This window comes from Bos grunniens, chromosome 25, assembly GCF_055505025.1.
Source record: "Bos grunniens cultivar Pamir isolate PY7600 chromosome 25, Bosgru_T2T1.0, whole genome shotgun sequence".
Lineage (NCBI taxonomy): Eukaryota > Metazoa > Chordata > Mammalia > Artiodactyla > Bovidae > Bos > Bos grunniens.
The window spans coordinates 6,596,131-6,622,106 of record NC_141189.1 but is presented as its reverse complement, the minus strand read 5'-3'; the positions used below and the strand labels follow the sequence as shown (position 1 = coordinate 6,622,106).

Here is a 25,976-nt window from a genome sequence, read left to right as displayed (position 1 = left end):
CCATTTTGGTCTTCTCTTCTGTGAACTGCCTCTTTGGATTGTGTATGTTGGAAACCCAGGGTTATCATTAGTTAGATCCGTTACACCTGCCCTCACTGAGCACGCTCATTTTGTTGCTACAGAAGGTTTGCATGTCCTCCAAGCTTCACGTAGCCTATAGAATAAAGATATTTGCCCAAGTTGGCTTTTTAGTAGCTTGGAGTCAGCTGTGTCCAGTTTGAGCTTGAACCCATTATGATTGTTAAGACCACTGACCCTCTAACTGGGCATGTTCAGTGAGTGACCACTCAGGGAATTTTAGATGACAGAGGCCCAAACCGCACCACCTCCCCCTACCCCAGCATGGTAGCACCATCATTTTCTGCACGTGTGCCCCGCGAAGCAGCCTTGGCTTAGCTATGCCTGCGCAGAAGGACGACTGCCTCACCCCTTTCTCTCCAATCACGTTCCCCATGTTCCCCAGTGCTCAGCTTTATCCCATCAGTCTCCTGAGCCCCTCGCGTTCCCGGAGGCAGATTTGGGGTGTTCTCCGCTCTGCTGGCATGGCTGCCTCGTGAAGATGCTTTTTCTCAGCTCTAAACCTCGGAGTCTCAGTGTTTGGTTTGCTGCCTGTTGGGTGAACAAACCAGGTTCGGTACTGTGTCTATTTTTTTTTTTTAATTTAATTTATTTTTGGCTGTGCTGGGTCTTCGTTGCTGGTCGGGCTTTTCTCTAGCTGTAGCAAGCAGAGTCTATTCTTCGTTGCATTGCTCGGGGCTTCTCCTGGCGGTGGCTTCTCTTGTTGCAGAGCGCAGGCTCTAGGCACGAGGGCTTTCAGCAGCTGCGACACACGGGCTCAGTAGTTGTGGCACACAGGCTTAGTTGCTCCCATGGCCTGTGCCATCTTCGCGGATCAGGGATTGAACCCATTTCTCTTGCATTGGCAGGGCGATTTACCACTGAGCCACTAAGGAAGCCCGTTTTTCTATTTTAAAATAGGTTTGCCAATCATTAGATATTTGGAATTGTCAGTCATATGTGTTACAAATGTCCTCTTTCTGTCCGTTTCACTTATCTGACATTTGAGCTATAGAAATTTAAACCTGGTCTCAGGTTCATCCATTTCCTTTTATGTGTCTTTGTAAGAAATCCTGTCCAACTCTTAAGGTCATAAAGACAGTCTCCTGTATTTTGCATTAAAGACCGAAAGTTTGCTTTTCATATTTAAGTTTTTCATCTGGTTAGAACTGGTTTTTGTGTAAGGTGTGAAGTTGTAACTTTTTTTTCCCCAGATGAATAGGTCATCCCTCCCCAGAGAATTGTAATGCCATCTCAAAGTTTCCAAAAGCACAGGATCTGTTTCCAGGTTCTCTCTTCCCACTGCTCTGTGTGTCTGTCTCTATGCAAAGCCACATTTTGTCTTTTTAAAAAATTATTTAAAAAGTTGATTGAAATATAATTGATTTACAATGTTGTGTTAATTTCTTCTGTACAGCACAGTGATTCAGTTGTTGTTTGGTCACTAAGTCACGTCTGACTCTTTGCCACCCCGTGGACTACAGCATGCCAGGCTTCCCTGTCCTTCACCATCTCCTGGAGTTTGTTTAAATTTATGTCCATTGAGTCGGTAATGCCATCCAACCATCTCATCCTCTGTCGCCCCCTTCTTCTCCTGCCCTCAATCTTTCCCCAAATCAGGGTCTTTTCCAGTGAGTCAGTTTTTCCCATCAGGTGGCCAAAGCATTGGAGCGTCAGCTTCAATCCTTCCAATGAATATTCAGTATGTATATTCTTTTTCATATTCATTTCCATTGTGGTTTATCACAGGATATTGAATATAAGTCTCTGCTATACAACAGGCCCTGTTGTTTATCCAGTCTTCATATAATAGTTTGCATGTGTTAATCCAAGAGGGCTTCCCAGGTGGCCCTAGTGGTAAAGAACCCGCCTGCCAGTGCAGAAGACATAAGCGATGTGGGTTAAATCCCTGGGTTGGGAAGAGCTCCTGGAGGAGAGCACGGCAACCCACTCCAGTCTTCTTGCCTGGAGAATGCCGTGGACAGAGAAGCCTGGCAGGCTATGGCCCACAGGGTCGAAAAGAGTCGGACAGGACTGAAGAGACTCAGCATGCATGCACAATCCCAAACTCCCAATCCTTCCCTCCCCCACCCCTTCAACCCCCTTGGCAACCACAAGTCTGTTCTCTCTGTCTGCAAGCCTGTTTCTGCTTTGTAAATTTTCATTTGTATCATTTTTTGAGATGCCACATATTAATGATATCATACAGTATTCGTCTGTCTCTAACTTACTTTGTTTTTATTGGTATGTCCTTGACGGCTAGAGAGAAGAACATGTCTCATGTTTTCCCCCATTTTAGTTTTCCGTGAACTGTCTCTTTGTATTTATCTTGTTTATACTGGAAACCGAGGGTGATCGTTAGTTAGATTCACTACACCTGTAACCTGCCCTCACCGCTCAAGCTCCTTTAATTGTCGCTGCAGAAGGTTTGCATGTCCTCCAAGCTTCCCTGTAGCCTAAAGAATAAAGGTGTTTGCGTAAGTTGGTCTTTTAGTAAGCTGGAGTCAGCTGTGTCCATTTCAAGCTTGAGCAGGTTATTAAGACCACTGACCTTCCAGCTGGGCATGTCCAGCGAGTGTTCACTCAGGGACCTTTAGCCACTAGAGGACCCAACCACGCCCCCTGCCCCCGCATGCTAACGCCATCATTTTCTGCAGGTGCCTCCAGTGAAGCAGCCTTGGCTTGACTGCGCCTGCGCAGAAGGACGATTGCCTTACCCATTTCTCTCCAGTCCCCTTCCGTGTGCTCCCTCAGCCTCCTTCCGTGTGCTCCCCCAGCCTCAGCTTGGTCGCATCAGAATCCTGAGCCGCTCCGCTTCCCTTTCCGAAGGCAGATTTGGGATGTTCTCCCCTCTGCTGGCATGGCTACCTCATGAATACACAAACCTCGGAGTCTCATTCTTCTGCCAGTTACCTGTCCAGCAAACAAACCAGGTTCAGTAACATATTTCCCTATTTCTAAATTGGGTTTGCCGTTCACTAGATATTTGGAATTTTAATTCTTTGTTAATCTTATATGTTACAAATGTCCTCTTCGGTCGGTGGCTTGTTGTTTGACTTTACGTTTTTATTTGGCTGGGCTGCGTCATTGCTGTGCACGGGTTTTCTCTAGTTGTGGGGAGCCGAGGCTACTCTCTAGCTGGGGTGGGCTAGAGTCTCATTGTGGTGGCTTCTTTGTTGCAGAGCACAGGCTCTAGGGCAGCGATTGTGGCCCATGGGCCTAGTTGCCCCGAGGCATATGGGATCTTCCCAGACCAGGGATTGAACCCGTGTCTCCTGCATTGGCGGACAGACTCTTAACCACTGGACCAGGAGTAAAGCCCTTCACTTTACTTTTGAACTATAGAAATTTAAATCAGATCTCAGACTCATCCGTCTCTCTTTGTGTGTCTTGTAAGAAATTTTGACCGCTGTTAAGGTCATAAACACAACCTCCTGTACTTTGTGTTAAAGATGAAAGGTTTGCTTTTCATATTTAAGTTTTTCATCCAGTTAACTTGGTCCTTGTGTATGGTATGAAGTCGGAATTTGACTTTTTCCAGATGGAGAGCCAGTTGTCCTGGCTATTTTCCCCATTGAATTATAGTGCCATCTCTCTAATACATGAAGTTTCCATTTCTGGGCTCTCTCCTCATTACTCTGTTTGTACCAAAGCCACACTGTCTTAATTTCAATAACTTTACGTCATATCAGGACGTGAGACCTGGTATTTGAGACCCTCATGTAATTTTGGTTCTTCAAAATCTCATTTAGTCTAGGTGTTTTGTTCTTCTGTTTGCATTTTATAATCTGTTGATTTCCATGACAAGACCCATTGGGATTTTTATTGGAACAGTGTGCATTCATGGACTGATTTGAGAAGGATTGACGTATTTATGATATTGTCTCTATCCATGACCATGGTGTAAAATTAAATTTCAGTAGTTTCATACATTTTTCAAAAAGGTCTTACATATCTTTTGATTTATTCATTTTATTCCTATTAGCATTTTTTTAGATAATTGTATTTTATTAATTCAGGTCTGTCGTGTAATTTACATAGAGTAAAATGTATCTTTTTTAGGTGTTGCAATTCATTGAACTTTTAAAAGGTATAAGGTTCTGTAGCCACCATCACAGTCAAGACATGGAGAACCCCACTACCCGAGGTCCTTCCTGCCCCTGTGTAGTCAGTACTCTCCGCCCATTTCTAGCTGTTGGCAATCACTGCTCTGAATTCTGTGTCTGCTTTTGCCTTTTCCAGAATGTCACATAAATGGAGTCATGCAGTATGTAGCCTCTTGAGTTTGGCTTTTTTTTCACTTAGCAAAATACTTCTGAGATTTGCCCACATCTTTGCATATTGGTAGTTGATGTCTTTTTATTTCTGACTTGTATTCACTGGATGTGCCATGACTTACTGACCCACTCACCAGTTGATCAGTTGAGGGACAGTCTTCCCTGCATTGTGAATAATTATAAGTAAAGTTGCTATGAACATTGGTGTACAGATTTGCACGAGAACATCTTTTCATTTCCTGGGGTAAATACCTAGCAGTGTGGTTGTTGGGTCATATGATAACATGTATTTACATTTATAAGAAATTGTCAAAATGTTTTTCAAACTGGTTGTGCCATTTTTCATCCCCATCAGTAAAGTATGAGAATTCTAGTTGCTTTGCATTCTCACCAATTCTTGGTACTATGGTCTTGCCTCATGGTGGTTTTATTCTGCATTTTCCTAATGACTTATAATTTTGAACTTCCTTTTATGTGATTGTCATCTGTATCTCTTCTTTGATAAAATAGCTGTTCAGGTATTTTTCCAGTTTTTAAAACTTGGGATTTTTGTTATTGAGTATTGAAGTCTACATGTGTTACAATTCTTTATCAGATGTGTGTTTTATAAGTATTTTCTCCAGTTTGTAGGTGGTTTTTTAATTTTCTTAATAGCATCTTTTGTAAAGCAGAAGTTATTAATTTTGAAAAAGTTCAGTTTATAAATGTTTTTCTTTTATGGACGGTGGTTTTGGTATTGAATCTAAGGAATCTTTGCCTAATTCAAGGTCACAAAGATTTTCTATTTTTCCCTCTAAAAGTTTAATAGCCTTTTTTTTTTTTTTTAACTAGAACCTAAAATTTTATTTCTAGTTTTGATTAAAATCTAAACAAAACTCACTCCCACACACAGTCCCAGGGCTTCTCAAACCCATCAACAGTTCTTTGACAACATTAGAGAAATGTGATTGTCATGCTAATTGGTATACTTTAAAATAAATCTAATCAAAGTCTAATGAAATAGGAAAATAACCAGAAATGTGTGAGAGAAATTCACTAGGAAATAACCGTCACACATTAAGCCTTGTAAATCTTAAAACCATAAACAAATGATTTTCTCTTATGATATGTGGAAGTTACGTAGCATTTTCTTCCAGTTACAGAAAGGCAACTACCACAAGAAATTTATAGGCCGTAAAAAGTAAAAGAGTATTACACGAGAAGGTACTAAAGTAATTTCAGTGTAAGTTATGAGAACAGATTAATAGTCAGATGTAGACTGCGTTTGACTATTAGTATAGTGGGTTTTCATTATACTACACAAAAGTAAAAAGAAAACTGTCAATTTTGATAATTCGGGCAGAAAACTGAATACACGGGAACTAGAGTTACATAGCAACCCACTCCAGTACTCTTGCCTGGAAAATCCCATGGATGGAGGAGCCTGGTAGGCTGCAGTCCATGGGGTCGGACTGCTTCCGAGAGTCTACGGCCGCGGTCAAGGAGGAAGCCGGAGGAAGCCAAGTTTAATAGTCTTAAGTGTTTACATTGTCTATAGTCTGTTTTTACATTGTCTATAATCTAGCTTAAATTTTTTAAATATAAAATGGAAAGTATGGGTCAAGGTTCAGTTTTATTTCTTTGCACCTGGACATCCAGTTGTTTCAGCACCACTGGTTAAAAATACTATTCTTAACTTAATTACCTTGGCACCTTTGTTGAAAATCAATTGAATATACAGTCCTTTGGTATCTGTGGGCTTTCCTGATAGCTCAGTTGGTAAAGAATCTGCCTGCAATGAGAGAGACCCAGGTTCAATCCCTGGGTTCAATCCCTGGGTTGAGAAGATCCCCTGGAGAAGGGAAAGGCTAACCCATTCCAGTATTCTGGCCTGGAGAATTCCATGGACTGCATAGACCATGGGGTTGCAAGGAGTCAGACACGACTCTGCGTATCTGTGGAGGTGATTGGTTCTGGGACCCACCCTGTGAATACAAAAATCTCAGGATGTTCAAGTCCCTTATATAAAATAGCATAGTATTTGCATATAACCTACACAATCTTCTCATACAGCTTAATCTTAATTATTTTATACTTAAATACAACTGACATACAATTTGTTTCAGGTGTACTACATAATGATTTGACATTTGCATACATTATGAAATAATAACCTCAAGTCTAGTAACCATCTGTCTCCATACAAAAGTTTTACAATATTATTGAAAGTGAAGTTAGCCATTTAGTCACATCCAGTTCTTTGCGACCCTATGGACTGTAGCCTGCTAGACTCCCCTTTCCATGGAATTCTCCAGGCAAGAATACTGGAGTGTTGGTAGCCATTCCCTTCTCCGGGGGATCTTCCTGACCCAGGCATGGAACCTAGGTCTCCTACATTGCAGGCAGATTCTTTACTGTCTGAGTCATCAGAGAAGCATGCCCATGATTTATAGCTGAAAGTATGTGCCTCTTAATCTCCTTCCCCTATTTTGTCCCTGCCCTCAACCTTCTCTTCTCTGGTAACCATCAATATGTTGTTTGTATCAATTTGTCTTTCATTTTCTCTTGTTTTTTAGATTCCATATATAAGTGAGGTCATGTGCTATTAGTCTTTCTCTGATTTATTTCCCTTAGCGTAATTCCCTCTCCATGCATCCATGTTGCTGCAAATGGCAAGATGTCATTTTGTTATGGCTGGGTCATACTCCATTGTTTAAATATACCACATCTTCCTTATTCCTCTATTGATGGACACTTAGGCTGCTTCCACATCTTGGCTACTGTAGTGCTGCAGTGAACATAGGCATGCAAATACTATTTCCAATCAGTGTTTTCATTCAGATAAATATCCAGAAGTGAAATTGCTGTATCATATCCAGTTCTGTTTTTAGTATTTTGAGGAACCTCCACCCTGTTTTTTATAGAGGTTACACTCTTACATTCTCACCAGCAGTGCACAAAAGTTTCCTTTTCTACATTTTCACCAACACTTCATTTTCATCTTCTTGATGACAGCCATTGTGGCAGATGTGCAGTTTTTTTGTCATTTCATTGTGGTTTTGATTTTCATTTCTCTTATTAGTCATATTGAGCAGTTTTCCATGTGTCTGGAGGCCATCTGTAGGTTTTTCTTTGGAAAAATGTCTATTCAGGTCTCCTGCCCACTAAAATTTTTTCAATTGGATTGTTTGATTTTTGATGTTGAGTTGTGTGAGTTCTTTGTATATTTGGATATTAACCCCTTATCAGATGTACCATTTGCAATGATCATTTCCTGATCAGTAGGAGATCTTTATGTTTTGTTGATAGTTTCCTTCTCTGTAAAAAAGCTTTTCAATTCAGGCTGGCCCCATTTGTCTACTTTTGCTTTTGTTTCCTTTGCCTAAGGAGACAGAGTCAAAAAAAAAAAAATTGCCAAGACTGATGTCAAAGAGTCTACTGACTATATTTTCTACTAGAAGTTTTATGGTTTCAGGTCTTGCATTTAAGTCTCTAATCCACTTTGTGTTTATTTTCATACATGGTGTGAGAAAGTAATCCGGTTTGTTTCCTTAGCATGTTACTTTGCTGCCGAGTTTTCCCAATGCCATTTATTGAAGATTCGACTTTTTCCCCATTGTATAGTCTTGCCTCCTTTTTGATATATTTATTGCCCATATAAAACCCCATGGACAGAGGAGCCTGGTGGGCTACCATCCATGGGGTCACAAAAGAGACCCGACTTAGAGACTAAACAGCAACTGTTCATAGTATTCACGTGTGATTTTTTTTGTGAGTCTCTGTAATACTAGTTGTTATTTCTCCTTTCATTTCTTATTTTGTTTATTAGGTCTGTTTTGTTATATTCGTTTTCTGGTCTCTATTCTGTCCCATTGATCTAGGTATCTGTTTCTATGCCAGTACCATACTGTTTTGGTTACTGCAGCTTTGTAGTATGGTTTAAAATCAGGGCATGTGATACCTTCAACTTTGTTCTTACTCAGGATTGCTTGGGCTATTGGGGTCTTTTGTGTTTCACTGAAGATTTTAGAATTATTTGTTTTGGTTCTGTGAAAAAAGTCATGGGTATTTTGATAGAGATTGCACTGAATCTGTAGATTTAGTCTGGTCATTTTAACAATATTAATTCTTTCATTCCATGAGCACAGTGTATCTTTACATTTGTGTCACCTTAAATGTCTTTTATCAGTGTCTTACAGTTTTCAGAGTACAAGTCTTTTAGCACTCTGGTTAGATTTATTCATAAGTGCTTTATTCTTTTTAATGCAGTTGTAAATAGGATTGTTTTAATGTATTTTTCTCATAGTTCATTTTTAGTTTATAGAAATGCTGCATATTTTGTTCTGTTTTGTATATTGCACTTCACTGAATTCACTTATTTTAGGAAGGCTATTTTTTTGCTATCATCTTTAGGATTTTCTGTATATAGTATCATATCATATGAAAACAGTGACAGAGTTACTATTTTCTTTCCAATCTGGATTTTTGTTTTCTTTACTGACTTCTGCAGCTAGGATTTACAATATACTATGTTGAAAAAAAGTGGTACGAGTGGGCATACTTGTCTTGTTTCTGACTTAGAGGAAGTGCTTTTAGTCTTTCACCATTGAGTATAAAGTTGGCTGTGGGTTTGTCATATATGGCCTTTATTATACAGAAGTAAGTTCCCTCTGCACCAACTCTGTGGAGACTTTTTATTGTAAATTAATGTTGAATTTTGTCAAAAGATTTTCCTGCATCTATTGAGGTTATCATGTTGTTTTTATCTCTCGATTTGTTAATGTGATGTAACACATTGATTTAATGACATTGAATCATCCTTACATCCCTGGAATCAGGGATTTGGGGGTTTGATTTTGGGGTTTGATGCTTTTAGTGTATTGTATTTGGTTTGCTAATATTTTGAAGACTTTGCACCTATGTTCATCAGGGATATTGCCCTGGAATTCTCTTCTTTGTGGTTCATTTATCTGGTTTGTGTATCAGCGTGATTCTGGGCTTCCAGAATGATTTCAGAAGCATTTTTCAATATTTTGGGATAGTTTGAGGAAGATAGGTTCCTAAATGTTTGGTAGACTCCACCTATGAAGCCATCTGACTCTGAACTTGTGTTTGTTGGGAGGGTTTCTTTGTTTTTATTACTTAATTTCATTACTGGTAATCCGTTCATGTTTTTTATTTCTTCCTGATTCAGTCTTAGGAGACTATACTTTCTAGGAATTGGTCCGTTTCCTCTAGATAGTCCATTTTATTGATGTAACTTGTTCATGGTAATCTCTTTTATGATCTTTTATATTACATATTATATCCTTTTTGCTCATTTATTTTCTGCACGATAGTTTGTATCTTTTAATCTCTTGCTCCTGTCTTACACTACCCCCCCCCCCACTTCCTACTGGTAACTAACAACATCTGTGAGTCTGTTTCTGTTTTGTTATATTCATTTATTTTATTTTTTTAGATTCCTCATACAAGTGTTAACACACAGTATTTGTCTTTCTCTGACTTATTTCACTGGACATAATACCCTCTGTTTCTATCCACGTGGTTGCAAATGGCAGAATTTCATTCTTTTTTATTGCTGAGTAATACACTGTGATGTGCATGTGTGGGTGGGCTTCCCAGGTGGCTCAGTGGTGAAGAATCTGCCTGCTAATGTGGGAGATGCAGGTTTGATCCCTGGCTCAAGAAGATTCCTCTGGAGAAGGAAATGACAACCCGCTTCAGTATTCTTGCCTGGGAAACCCCATGGACAGAGGAGCCTGGTGGGCTACCGTCCATGGGGTCACAAAAGAGACCCGACTTCGAGACTAAACAGCAACTGTTCGTAGTATTCACGTATGATTTTTTTTGTGAGTCTCTGTAATACTAGTTGTTATTTCTCCTTTCATTTCTTGTTTTGTTCATTGGGTCCTTTTTCTTGATGAGCCTGTGTAAAGGCTTATCAATTTTGTCTTTCAAAAAAACAGTCTTTTGTTTCATTGATTTTTTTTTCTTTTGGTCTCTATTTTATTTCCTCTCTGGTCTTTCTTTCTGCCAAATTTGGGCTATGGTTATTATTATAATTCCTTTGGATGGTAAGTAAGGTTGTTTGAGAGTTTGCTTGTTTCTTGAGGTAGGCCTATATAGCTATAAACTTCCCTCTTAGAATTGCTTTTCTGTATGCCATGGGAGAAGGCAATGGCACCCCACTCCAGTACTCTTGCCTGGAAAATCCCACGGATGGAGGAGCCTGGTGGGCTGCAGTCCATGGGGTCTCGAGGAGTCAGACACGACTGAGTGACTTCACTTTCACTTTCCACTTTCCTGCACTGGAGAAGGAAATGGCAACCCACTCCAGTGTTCTTGCCTGGAGAATCCCAGGGACGGGGGAGCCTGGTGGGCTGCAGTCCATGGGGTCGCACAAAGTCAGACACGACTGAAGTGACTTAGTAGTAGTAGTAGTAGTAGTATCCCATAGATTATGGAAAGTTGTTCCCTCTTCATTTGTCTGGAGGTATTTTCTGATTTCCCCTTTGATTTCTTCAACCCCCCCCTTTTTTTAGTAGCATGTTGTTTAGTCTCCATGTGTTTGTGATATTCCCATTTTTCTTCCTGTTATTGTTTTCTGGTTTCATACCATTGTGGTTAGAAAAAATGCTGATATAATTTCTTTACTCTTCAATTTGGACACTTTTATGGCCTAGTATGTGATCTGTCTTGGAGAATGTTTCATGTGCACTTAAATGTTGGGTAGTCTATTCTTTTTGGATGTAATGTCCTATAGATAGCTATGAAGTCTAACTGGTATAAGGTGTCATTTAAGACCATTCAGTTCAGTTCAGTCACTCAGTCGTGTCCGACTCTTTGAGACCCCATGAATCACAGCATGCCAGGCCTCCCTGTCCATCACTAACTCCCAGAGTTCACTCAAACTCACATCCATCGAGTCAGTGATGCCATCCAGCCATCTCATCCTCTGTCGTCCCCTTCTCCTTCTGCCCCCAATCCCTCCCAGCATCAGAGTCTTTTCCAGTGAGTCAACTCTTTGCATGAGGTGGCCAAAGTACTGGAGTTTCAGCTTTAGCATCATTGCTTCCAGAGAACACCCAGTATTGATCTCCTTTAGAATGGACTGGTTGGATCTCCTTGCAGTCCAAGGGACTCTCAAGAGTCTTCTCCAACACCACAGTTCAAAAGCATCAGTTCTTTGGTGCTCAGCCTTCTTCACAGTCCATCTCTCACATCCATACATGACCACTGGAAAAACCATAGCCTTGACTAGACAGACCTTTGTTGGCAAATTAATGTCTCTGCTTTGGAATATGCTATCTAGGTTGGTCATAACTTTCCTTCCAAGGAGTAAGTGTCTTTTAATTTCATGGCTGCAATCACCATCTGCAGTGATTTTGGAGCCCAGAAAAATAAAGTCTGACACTGTTTCCCCATCTATTTGCCATGAAGTGATGGGACCAGATGCCATGATCTTCGTTTTCTGAATGTTGAGCTTTAAGCCAATTTTTTCACTCTCCTCTTTCACTTTCATCAAGAGGCTTTTTAGTTCCTCTTCACTTTCTGCCATAAGAGTGGTTTCATCTACATATCTGAGGTTATTGAAGACCATTATTTCCTTATTATTATTATGTTCGAACAGAATGTCCATTGATGTGACGTGTTAAAAGTTTCCTACTGTTATTATATTGTCAGTTTCTACTCTTAAGTTTGTTAACATTTGCTGTGTATAACTGGTGCTCTTATATTAGATGAATATATGTTAATGAATGTTATAGTTTCTTGTATTCATCCCTTTATCATTATATAATGCCCTTCTTTGTCTTTTGTTATAGACTTTGTTTTAAAATTTATTGTCTGATGTGAGTATTGCTACTTTTTTGTCATTTCCATTTGCTTGAAATATCTTTTTCCATTCCTTCACTCTCAATTTGAATGTTTTCAGCTCTGAAGCAAGTCTCTTATAAAGAGCATATAGATGAGTCTTTTAAATCCAATCAGCCCCTCTTTGATTGGAGTATTTAGTTCAATGACATTGAAAGCGATTTTTTTTTTCAGTTCTACCAGTTTACTGCTACCAGCCCATCTCCCTCCACTGTCATGCAAACGTGCTCAGTCATGTAACCCCATGGACTGCAGCCCGCCAGGCTCCTCTGGCCATGGACTCTTCCAGGCAAGAATACTGGAGTGGGTTGCCATTTCCTTTTCCATAAAGTGGTTATTGATCTGTATTACTTACTGCCGTTTGTTCCTTGTTTTCTGGTTGTTTTTGTAGTTCTTCTTTTAGTTTCTTCCCCTTTGGCTGCTTTTCTTTAGTGGCATGGCTGTATTCCTTTCTCTCTCGTTTTTGTGTATGTGTTGTAGATTTTTGACTTGGGGTTACCACGGAGTTCATATATGTTGACCTATAACTAGACTCACTTGTTTTAAACTGGTAGTCATTTAAGTTCACATGAATCCTAAAAGATCTACATTTTAAAAATTCCCGTATGTGGGAGATGTTCAGTGGGGCCCAGCAGCAGGCTCCCCTCTGGTCACCAGACCTGTGTGTTCTGGGATGGCCCCTACGCACACTGCCGGGGCCCTTCCACTGCAGCTGTGCTAGTCGTGCGCATCCTGGCCCAGCGGCTACCAGGCCCACTGGCGGGTGGGGGAGCCGTACACTGTGGTTGGCCTGTCGGCCTGGGGTGGGGCCTGAGACCGCCGCTGGCCTGTTGGCGGACAGGGCCTCGGCCGCGGTGCTCGTAGGCTAGAGGGAGGATTCCGACATGGTGCCCGCCAGTGCGGGTGTTACCCCGATGGAGTGAACTCCAGAAAAGGCGGCTGCCAGCATCTCTGTCCTTAGGGGGAGACCCAGTTGCCTTCGGCCTCTCTAGGAGGCTCGCCAAGATAAGCGCGTGGGACTGACCCAGGCTCCTTTCGAGCTGGGTCAGTTGTTTTCTGGTTGTTCCTTGTTTTCTGGTTGTTTTTGTGGTTCTTCTTTTAGTTTCTTCCCCATTGGCTGATTTTCTTTAGTGGTGTGGTTGTATTCCTTTCTAGTTTTTGTGTGTCTGTTGTAGATTTTTGTGTATCTGCCTCTCTACTGGGACTCTGTGTGAGATTTTGCACTTGCCCTTTAAGAATGGAGTCTGTTTCCTACAGCCTTCATGCTCTCCTGAACGTAAGTCCACTGGTTTTCAAAGCCAGCTGTTCGGGGGGACTCATCTTCCCGGTGTAGGACCTCTGGGACTGGGGAGCCTGATGTGGGGCTTGGACCTCTCACTCCCTGGGGAGGACCTCTAGGATTGTGGTATTCCCTCCATAGGTGGGTTGTCAACCTGGGGTGTGGGTCCTGACTGCACTGCATGTCTGCCCCTCCTAGCCATCTGTGTGGTTCCTTCTTTGTCTTTAGTTGTGGGGAATCTTTTCTGCTCATTTTCAGGTCATTCTCATAGATAGTGGCTCTGTAGGTAATTTTAATTTTGGTGTATTCATGGGTGGAGGTGAGTTCAGGGTCTTCCTTCTCCACCATCTTGGTCACCTCTCTCCTGTATAGTTTATTTTTAAAAATTTTTATTGTGATAATTTCAGATGTATAGCAAAGTGAGTGATTCAATTATATGTGTAAATAAATACCTATATTCTTCTTTTACAGTCTCTTCCATCAGAGGTTAGTCTAAGATGTTTCACATAGTTCCCTGTGTTATACAGCAGGTTCTTGTTGATTATCTGTTTTATATATATAATGTATATCTGTTAACCCCAAACTCCTAATGTATCTTTCTCTACCCTTCCCCTGTGGTAACCATAAGCTTATCTTCTGAGTCTGTTTTATAAATGAGTCCATTTATATCATTTTTTTTGATTCCACATACAAGCAGTATCGTATGATATTTGTCTTTCTCTGTTTGACTTCACTTAGTGTGATAATCTCTAGGTCTATCAAGGTTGCTGCAAATGGCATTATTTCATTCTTTTTATGGCTGAGTAATATTCCATTGTATACATGTATGCATCTTTATCCATTCGTCGTTGATGGGCATTTACTTCGGTTGCCTCCGTGTCTTGGCTATTGTGAATAGTGTTGCAGTGAACACAGGGGTGCATGTGTCTTTAAAAGCGTGGTTTTCTCCAGATGTATGCCCAGGAGTAGGATTGAAGGATCATATGGTAGCTCTATTTTTAGTTTTTTAAGGAAGCTTCATAATGTTCTCGAATTTACACTCCCACCAACAGTGTAGGAGGGTTCTTTTTCTCCACATCCTTTCCAGCATTTATTATTTGTAGATTCTTTGCTGTTCTATACTTTCTTCTCAACCATCTTGGCCACCTCCCTCCTGTACACTTTAAATTACCTCTGGATCACTTATAATACCTTATACAATATAAATGTTATGTAAAGAGTTGCGAACATGTGGCTAATTCAACTTTTGCTTTGTGGAAATTTCTGAAAATTTTTTGCTAAATACCTTTGATCCACAGTTAGTTGAATCTGCAGATGTGGAGGGCTGACTGTAAATATACACGTGCGGGGGTCTATTTAAGACTATTCTGTTCCATTAATCTACATCTATTCTTCTCCCAATACTCCTCACTGGCTTGATTACTTTAGCTTTACATAAGTTTTGAATTCAATAATATGAGTCTCCAACTTCGTTTTTTTCAGAATTGTTTTACTTTTCCAAATAAAGATATAATTGCCATATGATATAGGAATTTTACTTCTATATTTCCAAATACATTTTAAGTTTTAAAATCAGCTGGGCAGTTTCTACAATGCAGCCTGCTGGAGTATCAATTCAGAATGCTTTGACTCTGTAGATACATTGCATGCTATGCTCAGTCACTTCAGTCGTGTCCAACTCTGTGCGACCCCATGGACAGCAGCCCACCAGGCTCCTCTGCCCATGGGACTCTCCAGGCAAGAACACTGGAGTGGGTTGCCATTTCCTGCTCTGGTAGATACATTAGGTAGAAATAATCTTTAAACAATGAGTCTTCTGATCTATAAACATAGTATGTCTTACCATTTACTTAGAACTTTTATTTCTTTCCAATATTTTGCATATTATTCTTGTCCCTTCCAAAGACGCTGCCTGGGCTGTTAGGAGGCACTGACATAGCCGCACGTCATTCGAGCTCAGGCATCTCAGCTCTCTCAACTCAAGCGTTTATTGGCCCCTTATCGCCTTTTCCCTGGGACGTGCTGCTGTTAGTCTTCCATCTCAGTGAATGGCATCTCCCCCTACCTAGTTGTTCAAGCTGGAAAACTGGGCTTTACCCATAACACCATCCTGATCCCTTCTTTCCACAGCCGGGAACAACCCTCTGCCTCCAAAAAACATTTTTAATCCATCCACTTCTTTCCATCTACTTTTCACCATCCTTTACTCAGACACTCCATCTCCTGCCTGGATTATGAGGTAGCTTCCTAACTGTTCTCTATTCTCCCTCTCATGCAAGTGTTCTCTACCCAGCACCAGAATGATATTTGTATAATGTAACTCTGATCATCTCACTGTTCTGCTTAAAACCCAGCAAGAGTGACTCCTGCCCTAACAATAAAATCCAGATCCCTTTTTTGGGCTTTGCTTACTGCTCTCTCTTTCGCCTTGTTTCCTGACCTTCCTTGGGCCATGCTAGTGCCAAGCTCTTCTTAACCATGGCGCCTTTGTACGTACTTTTTCCTGCCTGGAACGATCTCGCCACAATCTTTGCATAGAGAACTACCACTCGTGTTCAGGTTTAATTTTAATTTGGGGGGCAGGTGCTGCACCGTGTGACATGTAGGATTCTAGTTCCCTAACCAGGGATCGGGCTTCCCTGGTGGCTCAGAGGGTAAAGCATCTGCCTGATGTGGAAGACCCAGGTTCGATCCCTGGGTCGGGAAGATCCCCTGGAGAAGGGCATGGCAACCCACTCCAGTATTCTTGCCTGGAGAATCCCATGGTCAGAGGAGCCTGGTGGGCTACAGTCCATGGGGTCGCAAAGAGTCGGGCACGACTGAGCAACTACACTTACTTACACTTAACCAGGGATCGAACTTGTGCCCTCTTCCTGGGAATCGTGGAGTCCCAACCAGGGACCAGGGAAGTCCCTCAGGTTTTATTTTAAATGTCATCTTGCAAAGGAAAATGACTATGAGATACCACCTTAATGCCTGTCAGAATGACTGTCACCAAAAGGACGGAAAATAGCAAATGTTGGCAAGGATGTGGAGAGAAGGGAACACTTAGGCACTGTTGGTAGGAATGTAAATTGGTGCAACCACTGTGCAAACCAGTATGGAGGATCCTCAAAAAATTAAAGATATAATTGCCATATGCCCTCAATCTTTCCCAGCATCAGGGTCTTTTCAAATGAGTCAGCTCTTCGCATCAGGTGGCCAAAGTATTGGAGTTTCAGCCTCAACATCAGTCCTTCCAATGAACACCCAGGACTGATCTCCTTTAGGATGGACTGGTTGGATATCCTTGCAGTGCAAAGGACTCTCAAAAGTCTTCTCCAACACCACAGTTCAAAGTATCAATTAGTACACCTGGAATTACCATAATATTGTTCCTCAACTGCATTTCAACTTTTCCCTTAAAAATGACTCATGTGGTAAGTTTTGTATATTTTGCTACAAGAAAAAAAATTGGGGAAAAAAGGTCATCCCAGAGGAGCCCTACTCCTCCTCCTCAGAGCACCCTAATCTTTTGTAATGTCTGTTTATTTTATCCAAATAGCTTTCTGACCCATTTCATGGATGCTGAAATGAAGCTGTTGAGGGGTCACTAATGGAAATTCCAGACGTCATGCCCACCCTCAGCAGGGTTTGAGTGGAACCTGAGGTTGGAGGGCCTTCCCACCCCTGGCTTTGCCAGCAGACATAGTGTCCTGTGCTTTGGGGAATCCCCGTGTTGGGGATGGGGCACAGCCTGTGCTTTCTCTCTGGAGAGTCGCTCCCCCAGGGCCTGGGAGAGGCCCAGAGACCAGCAGGGAGGCCAGAGGCTCCCTGGCTCCGCAACTCTGGCCCCTTCCAGCCCCCGGCTCATCCAGGCCAGCCCTTCTCTCTGGAGGTACTGGGGCTGGTTAAGCCCTCAGACACCACGTCTGATTTCTGCTCCCTAGGTCCCAGACCCCTCCCTTCCTTTGCTAAGGTCAACCCCAGGTGGTGGGCTCCTGGACTGGACTGGGGGTGAGGCCACGACGTTGCCCAGCCCCTACAGCTAACCAGCAAGGGTGTGAGGCTCCCCGGACCCACAGGAAGCCCGAGGTCACACCAGCAGGTGGTGGTGATGCCCAGGGTCCAGCGCTCAGTCTGGGTGGGCAGCAGCACTGGGCACTGGCAGCCGAGAGTCGGAAGCCTAGAAAAGCCGTGGGCTCCCCGGAGGGAGGGTGGGAGCTGCGGCCCACCGGGACAGGTGGCAGACCGGGTGGGGAGGAGGGCTCCTGAGCGCTGGGGACTGGGGGTGGTCTCAGGGCGGGGCCGCGGGGCGAGCCCGAGGGTGGGTAGGGGCTGAACTGCAGAAGGGGAGCTTGTGGGTCGCCGAGGGGGGAGCAGGTTGGGGTGCGTCTTCAGGGGCCCCCTGGCCTCGCTGCGGTGGGATGGGAGAGGGAGGAGGAGCAGGTGGCCGGGGGTGGCAGGCAGTCACGGGGAGGAAGGGTCCCCAGGGCTGTCTGAGGGTTGGGCTGGGGTCACAGGCTCTGGGGCGGGCTCCTGGGCCAGGTGAGGGGGGCGGGGATGCGGGGCTGGTTAGAGAGGATGGGGGTCCCGGGTGGGGGCTGGGCCCACAGCTCTGTCGCGCCTTGAGTTCGTTCTTCGCTCCCGCTGGCTGGGCTGGCGGCTTCTGTGGAGGGGCCTCCGGACCGCCTCGCGGGGCCGCACAGTCGTGTCGGTGGCGCCACCTGGTGGCCCCCGCACGCCCGGCCGGCGTCTCCGCCGCGGTCTCTTTCTGCCACTCCCCGAGCCCAGCGGCGAGCGTCTCCCCTCCTTCCCACTAAGAACGCCTCTGCCTCCCAGCTGTGGGACCTGGGGCTCTGGCTCCACATCTCTTAAGTGGGCTGTTAAACACCCCGAGTGGCAGGTGTTTTCAAAGTAGTAAATAGGATGCTCCGGGCGGAGTTGCTTAGTGCCTGGGCCTGGTTCACCATCTCCTCATGCCCCTCGGGCCTTACCTCCCTCCCGGGAGGCGCAAAGTGAGCCTCTTGGAGTTGAAGTGAGCCCCCCGGGTCTCCCAGGTGGGGCGCGGCGCCTGGGATCAGAACCCAAGCCTTATGCCGCCGGATCGGCTGAGGGCATGTCCCTGATGCCCAGGGGAAGTTCTGGGGCTGGCTAAGTCCTGTCCCTTGGCGCCAGTCCTCGCCCCTTTGGGCCTCAGGGACCCCAACTGTTGAACGAAGGCTGGGTTTTGAGGGGGCTGTGCGCAGCCACACCTCGGCTCTCAGCCGGGCCCCTCACCACCCCTGGCTCTGACTTGGGGCCGGCTAGGAACAGGCCCGCGGCGGCGGCGACCTCCTGGCTCCGGAGGATGAGGGTTTCATGGCCTCCTGAGCTGGCGGAAGGCCGGCTCAGGCCGCGGGTGGCGGGCTCTCCCGACTCTGATGGGCCGGTGGCCTGGCTGGGGGCCCAGGAGCCCTCAGAGCGGTCCCCTCCTCCCATGAACAGTCTCTTCTAGGCAAGTGAACCTTCCTTCAAGGCCTTTCCTCAGCCCCACTGCCCACCCCTCTGTCCTTGGTCTTGACGTGGTCCCACGGCTGCCCGGCCCCAGGCTATTGCCTTGCTTACATCTCTATCTTGGTTTACCATCAGGGCCCTCCTCAGCACCCCCACCTCTTTCCCATGAGCCCCCAATCCTACATGGACCACTGAGCTGACAAGCCAGTGCTGAGGGCTCCTCAGAGGATGCCAATGACCCTCAACCACCCCCTCGCCCTATCTGGTTCACCCTCTCCCCTGTGTGGTGTAGAGCTGCTGGCTGGTGGGGCTCCCATGGGTTCATTGAACAATGCCTGCAGGAGTAAGTGAGGTTTCTGGAAGATTCTGTGGTTGGACGTAGTCTCTGAGCAGACCCTCCCTGAGCCAGGCAGAGGAGGCAGTTCCTGGGATAGAGGTGGCACTCCTGGGGTTTCCCACAGGCAGGACCCAGGAAGGGGCCAAGAGCAGCAGGTGCCCCCGCCTGGCTGGGTGCTGTCCGAGCCCGGCTCCAGGCCCATTCTGCGGCCCCCACCCCACCACCCAGAATCCTTCACGGCCCGTGGGTCCTTGCAGTTACAGGGTTCTCACCATGTCTCCTGTGGCAAAGGTGTGAGGAGGCCCGGGCCCAGCTGAGGGCCGCTGGGCCTGTTTACAGGAGGAAAACTGCTCCCGGGGGGTGGGGGGCGATCGTGGGTTCAGGCCGGGTCTGAGCGGCCCCTGCCTGCCCCCACCACCCTTCAAGGTGGCCAGTGGGGAGCAATCCTGGTGCCCAGGTAACAGAGAGGAGCCGGAGGAAGCCGGTGTGGGCAGAGCTGAGGTGGGTCCCCTGCCTCCGAATGTCAGCTCTGGAGGGAGGGCATCAGGGCCCCACCCCCAGGCCATCTCGGGGAGCCCCTGACCTGGGCACTTTTCTGAGGTTGAAGCCCCAGAAGCCTTTGCTGCGGTCCAAAACATAGTGGGATTTGCGGTTGGGCCACCAGACCCCCAACCTGTCTTTGCACCTGGCGTTCCTCAGCCAGACCTGCAGGGCCAGGACACCCCCACCCCCTACCTCCGCCAGGGGTGGGGCAGAGGACAGGTCCCCATGCTGACGCCCCCTCCCCTCCGGTCCTAACCTGGCCCCTCCCAGGGGTTGAAACGCCGCTAAGCTCTTACAAACCTGCCCCCCCGCCCCCCACCGCCCGCACCCCCAAAGAAGAAAAGGCCAGGTCAGAGAAACCATTTTTGTTGACAGTTATCGCCCTCACCTGGGGAGCTGAGGACTTGAAAACAGGAAACCACCTGGGATGGGGTTTTGTCGCCTCACACATACACCCGGGTGCCCACGCTTGCACACGTGCTGCCCACATCCGCAGCCCGCGGGGTCTGTGTGGAGACGCTCGCTGGAAGCCTAAGGATAAAACAAGCTGTGCAAAGACTGTGGCCCCCAGAACGCGGACATCCAACAGGGGGGGGGGTGGTTCCCAGAGGCCCGGAGAGGAGAAAGGCAGAGTGACCCGGGGTCCCTCTCATCGCACTCCTGAAGGCCCCAAAGCGGCTTTGCGCCCCAGACGGTCCGGGAGCGAGATGTGGTCGGCGCCGGCGTGGAGCGGCCGCTTTTCCGCCTGAGCGTAGAGTCGGTTCTCCACCGAGACGAAGCTGCTGCGTGCGGAGGCCGGCGGGGGCGCCCAGGGGCCGGGGCTCTGGGGTCGGCGCGCGGCGTGGGTGAGGGGCGGCACCCACCCGGGCAGTGGCTGGGGTGCGGGGACCGGGTGCAGGGTTGCCGGGCTGAAGTAGTTGGAGGTCGTGGCGGCGGCGGCGGTGGCGTAGGGAACGTGGAAGGAGGTCAGGGAGGCTTGGCCGGCTGCCTGCAAGGATGATGGGGACGGAGGCCCGAGTGAGGCTCCATCTCCTGGCCCCCCAGCTGCAGTTCCCTCCGTTCCCCTCCGAAACCAGCCCCCATCCTCACACTGGTTCTCCCGTCTGTCTGGGGACTGCCGTGTCTCGGCGGCTGAAGCTTCATGACGGACCTGGGGAGAGTGAGGATGGTCAGAGGCAAAGCGTGTGGCCGGCCTGGGATGGGGGGAGATGGGGGGGTGGACTGGGCTCAGCGGGGGCTGCATCTCACCAGTGCCTCTGCCGACGCAGGAGGTAGAGAAGGTAGATGCAGCCAGAGAGGAGGACCCCCGAGACCCCCAGGATCCCGGCCAGGTCGGCCCGCAGCACGGAGGCTGGACTGGGAGCAGGGAGCTCTGTGCACAGAGAGACATACCAGTCAGGTGGCTGGCGTCCCAAGTCCCTCCCTGTCCCCCCAGCTTCCCTCCTCATCCGCCCCACCTTGGTCTGTGCTGGTGGACAGTTTCCCACAGGCCTCCTGGGAGCCCTCAGGGAAGGACGTGAACTTGCAGCAGAAGGTGGTGTTGGGACTGGAGTCCCCTGCTGCGGTGGGAGCCCTTTCCAAGGTGAGGGAGATGCTGGTACTGGTTTCCCAGCGGGCCCGGCAGGCAGCTGTCCAGTTCTTGGTGCCGAGTGTGGGGTGCAGCACAGCCAGCGTGGTCCCCCCAGCACTGTCGGGGCCCCCATAGCTCACAGTCACCAGGGAGATGGAGCCCGAGCCCAGGAATCCACAGCGGACGGTGAAGGAGGCCTCGGTGGCCTCCCTCTGAACCTGCAGCCACACCTCCGGAGTCCCTGCGGGAGAAGGTGCAGGGACGAGGTCCGGGCCTGGGTCTCCACCCGCACCCAGGGCCTCTGCTCCTCTGCGGCCCCCACTCACCAGCAGTGAGGCAGAGAGTCAGCAGCGCCCAGAGCAGGCCCAGGGCCCGGGGCCTGTCCATGGCTCCCCTCTGGCCCGGGCTCCAGGGGGCTGTGGTCGTGGGGACAGCACTTGTATTTCCGGTGTCATCGCAGGAAGTTTTACGTATGAGGATGAGCGGTCCTGGGAGCAGCTGCTGGGTACTCTCAGCAAATCTGCCCCACTTCCTTCTCTGAATCTGGGGTCGAGAAACAACGCCCCCCAAGAAATTTAAAGTGATAGTGACGAGGTTTTCCCTGTTCCCACGCTGCGCTCCAGTGTGAGCGGGACGGTGGCTCAGGTTCCCAGCCCTGCCCTGCCTGTGCGTACCAGCCCTGGGGTGGGGGCGGCTCTGAGGGGAGATATGCTGCAGGGGGACCTGAGACGATGTCCTTCCCTGGAGAGGGACAGACCCCCTGGTTTGTCTTTAGGAAGAAGGCTGAGACACACACAACCCCCCCAACCTCCCTGAAGGGAATGTGGCAGAACCTGGGGAGAGGAAGCGGAGCCTGCCAGGCACAGCTGGGCTGTGACCTGCCTGCAGAGCTCTGCTCCATCTGCACCTTCCTCCCCACAGCTGAGGGCAACTGGCTTCCAGCTGCTAAGGCCAAAGGCACAGTCATCTAAACTCTTCACTCATCTCAGCCCGTCAGGAAATTCTGAAGGCTTCCCATCCTGACCACCTGGCCTCTCTTTAACCACCCTCACCCCCACCTCTCGGGCTCAAGCTGTCTCTCCCCCTAGGAATCACTCTAAATCGCTTTCCTGTGTACCTTCGTTTACAGACCACACACTGACCAGAGTGCTGCTGTCAGCAGTGACAAGTGCTCAGGATGCTTTGCGTCCTGTCTTGTCTTCCGCTGAACTTGCATCTGGGCTGAGAGTGGCTTGTTGAGCTTAGGGGATAGAGCAACGGGTCTGTGTGGAGGACTCCTGTCCGGGGTGTGGTGAGAACTCAGAGGGCAGTGCTGCCGAGGCCTGCCCTGGCCATATGCCCCTGATTCAGCATCTCTTCAGACTCCGTGGTGCCAGCCATCAGCCTGTCAGTCTCAAGTGAACCATCCACACCCAAGAGCCAGAATAAGCAGGGCCTCCGGGCCAGTCACTTCAGGGCGCCCAGCCCAGGTGGCGTGCATTCTCTTACTCCTCGACCTTCTCTCAGGCTGGGTGCTGGTCTCCAAACCTGACTCAGACCTGCTCTCACCCGCCTTCTCCCCTCCTGTTCCCCTGAGGTGAGGGAGACCTGTGCAGAGCTCGGCCACTCCACGGAGGCCCAGCCCAGCGCGGGTGCCGAGCGCCAGGGCGCACGGGGCCATCGATTTCAGCCTCTCTAGCTGGGAGGACCCTTTTCTTCTCCCCGCTTTGCGAGGCCCAGGTCAGACCCCACCCACTCTAGGAAGCTGTCTCTCCAGAGTGCTTTTCCTTCATGGATAACCTCCCGCCCAGATGGCGGGCCCTGGTGGTGGCTCTTTTATTAACCTCCACACGGTCCAAGTACGTAGAGGAGCTCAACACTGGGTGACCGGTGAATGAAAAGCCACGGCACAAAGTTAACTATTCAGCATTTTGGGTTTTTTTCAGTCTTGTAAGTCACGTCGTCCCCAGTAAGTTCTCATCGTATGAGATTCAGACGCCAGTGTGGTGTTTGTTGTTGTGTTGGAAGAGCAGAAAACATTACTGTTCTCAGCCGCCCGCTCCCTTTCCCTCTGCATTTTAATCTTCAGTAAGGTTAAGAATGTCCATCTTCTATTGATTCTGGATTTTGTGTGTTGCTTAGGAGGGCCAAATTATAACTTCATAGCTTTGTTTTTATGCTTAACTCTTATGAGGCTTTACGTTTGATCCATGAAGAATTTTGATTTGGAGCTGGTGTTATTTTACAATTTAGGATGCCAGCCAATGTCTCCAAACCCCCGTTGAATAGTCACTTGCCATCTTTTAAAATTATTATTGGTAGTTGAGTTATAACATTAGTTTCAGGTATACAGCATAGTGATTTACATTTTTTAGAGATTTTACTCCAGAGGGATGGTACGGGGAGGGAGGAGGGTTCAGGATGGGGAACACGTGTATACCTGTGGCGGATTCATGTTGATATATGGCAAAACGATACAATATTGTAAAGTTAAAAAAATAAAATAGTAAAAAAAATAATATTGTAAGCTAAAAAAATAAATAAAGTTACAAAACATTGGCTATATTCCCTGTGCTGTACAAACCTTGGAGCCTTATTTTTTTAAATTGAGGTATAGTTTATGTACAATATTATATGTTCCAGGTGACAACATAGTGATTCACAATTTTAAAAGGTTCTATTCCATTTATAATTATAAACTATTGGCTATATTCCCTGTATTACATACTAATATCATTCTGGCTTATTTAATTCATAGTAGTTTGTACCCCTTAATCACCCGCCCCTATCTTGCCCCTCTACCATCCCTCTCCCCACTGGTCACCACTAATTTTTTCTCCATGAGTGCTTTTTTGGTATATTCAGTAGTCTGTTGTATTTTTAAAATTCCATTTATAAGTGATGTACAGTGTTTGACTTTCTCTGACTCTTATTTCACTAAGCATCAATACCCTCCAGATTCATCTATTGTGTTGCTGTCAACTTCCCCCTTTATGTCGGTTAATATTCAGTTCAGTTCAGTTCAGTCGCTCAGTCGTGTCTGACTCTTTGCGACCCCATGAATCGCAGCACGCCAGGCCTCCCTGTCCATCACCACCTCCCAGAGTTCACTCAGACTCACGTCCATCGAGTCAGTGATGCCATCCAGCCATCTCATCCTCTGTCGTCCCCTTCTCCTCCTGCCCCCAATCCCTCCCAGCATCAGAGTCTTTTCCAATGAGTCAACTCTTCGCATGAGGTAGCCAAAGTACTGGAGTTTCAGCTTTAGCATCATTCCTTCCAAAGAAATCCCAGGGTTGATCTCCTTCAGAATGGACTGGTTGGATCTCCTTGCAGTCCAAGAGTCTTCTCCAACACCACAGTTCAAAAGCATCAATTCTTCGGCGCTCAGCCTTCTTCACAGTCCAACTCTCACATCCATACATGACCACTGGCAAAACCATAGCCTTGACTAGACGGACCTTAGTTGGCAAAGTAATGTCTCTGCTTTTGAATATGCTATCTAGGTTGGTCATAACTTTTCTTCCAAGGAGTAAGCGTCTTTTAATTTCATGGCTGCACTCACCATCTGCAGTGATTTTGGAGCCCAAAAAAATAAAGTCTGACACTGTTTCCACTGTTTCCCCATCTATTTGCCATAAAGTGATGGGACCAAATGCCATGATCTTTGTTTTCTGAATGTTGAGCTTTAAGCCCTTTTTCACTCTCCTCTTTCATCAAGAGGCTTAGTTTATGTATTGAGGTGTTCTGTGGTGGGTGCATATATACCTTTAATTATTGTTCTTGGAGTGACCCCTTGGTCGTTACATAATGTCCTCCTTTGTCTCCTATTCTGTCTTTGTTGTAAAGTTGGTTTTGTCTGATATTAAGTGTTGGTGCCTCAGCTTTCTTTTGATTTCCATTTGCATGGATACCTTTTTCCATCCCCTCTCTTGGTCTCTGTCTCTTCAGATTAGAAGTGAGTCTCTTGTAGGCAGCACATATATGAGTCTTGTATCCATTTAGCCACTCTATGTCTTTTGATTCAAACATTTAGTCTATTGACATTAAAGTAATTACTGATAGGTATGCACTTATTGCTGTTTTATTAACACATTACTGACTGGGGAATTTCTGCAGAAACTAACACCCATGGTGTTAATGTTGACTGGGGGATTTTTGCAGAAACTAACACCTGTGGCATTAATGTGTCTCCAGTCCAAGTGTTGTTTTCTGCTTGTTTTTGTAGTTCTTTTGTTCTTTTTTTGCCTTATTCCCTTGTGAACTGATGCCTATCTTTAGTATTTGAATTTCTGTGTGTGTGTTATAGATTTTTGGTTTGTTGTTACCATGAGGTTTACACATAGCAGTCTATATATATATGTGATTAACTTGCTGATCTCTTGATTTCAAACACATTTTAATATCTTTTTGTTGTATATCTCTTAACTACTTGTTATGAGTATAGATGATTTTTACTACTTTTGTCTTTTAATCTTACTAGTAGCTTTGTATGTGGCTAACTTCCTACTTTTCCTGTATATCTGCCTTTACTAATGAGGTTTTTCCTTTTGTAATGTTCATGTTTCTAGTGTTACCTTTTTCTCGCTTGGGTAAATCCCTTTA

The 25,976-nt window shown here is 46.5% G+C and overlaps 1 protein-coding gene and 1 long non-coding RNA gene across 3 annotated transcripts in view; one reads left to right on the top strand and one right to left on the bottom strand.

Moving 5' to 3' along the window:
• Positions 1–496: 496 nt before the first annotated feature.
• LOC147344860 (uncharacterized) overlaps positions 497–25,976 on the top strand; it is a 30,842-nt gene continuing 5,362 nt past the window's right edge. The window contains exons 1-2 of one of the 2 annotated variants that reach the window (XR_015154345.1): positions 497–634; positions 2,715–2,990. This is a non-coding gene — a long non-coding RNA (uncharacterized LOC147344860). Of the gene's footprint in view, positions 635–2,714; positions 2,991–25,976 lie in introns of those variants that run through there. The other variant, XR_015154346.1, reaches the window with a different exon arrangement.
• PVRIG (PVR related immunoglobulin domain containing) lies at positions 20,173–21,929 on the bottom strand. The gene is made up of 5 exons (XM_086374165.1): positions 21,719–21,929; positions 21,280–21,633; positions 21,071–21,194; positions 20,912–20,972; positions 20,173–20,810 (listed from the first exon to the last, which is right to left on the bottom strand). The coding sequence occupies exons 1-5, from the start codon at positions 21,777–21,779 to the stop codon at positions 20,472–20,474; spliced, it is 939 nt and encodes a 312-aa protein (XP_086230291.1). The 5' UTR covers positions 21,780–21,929; the 3' UTR covers positions 20,173–20,471.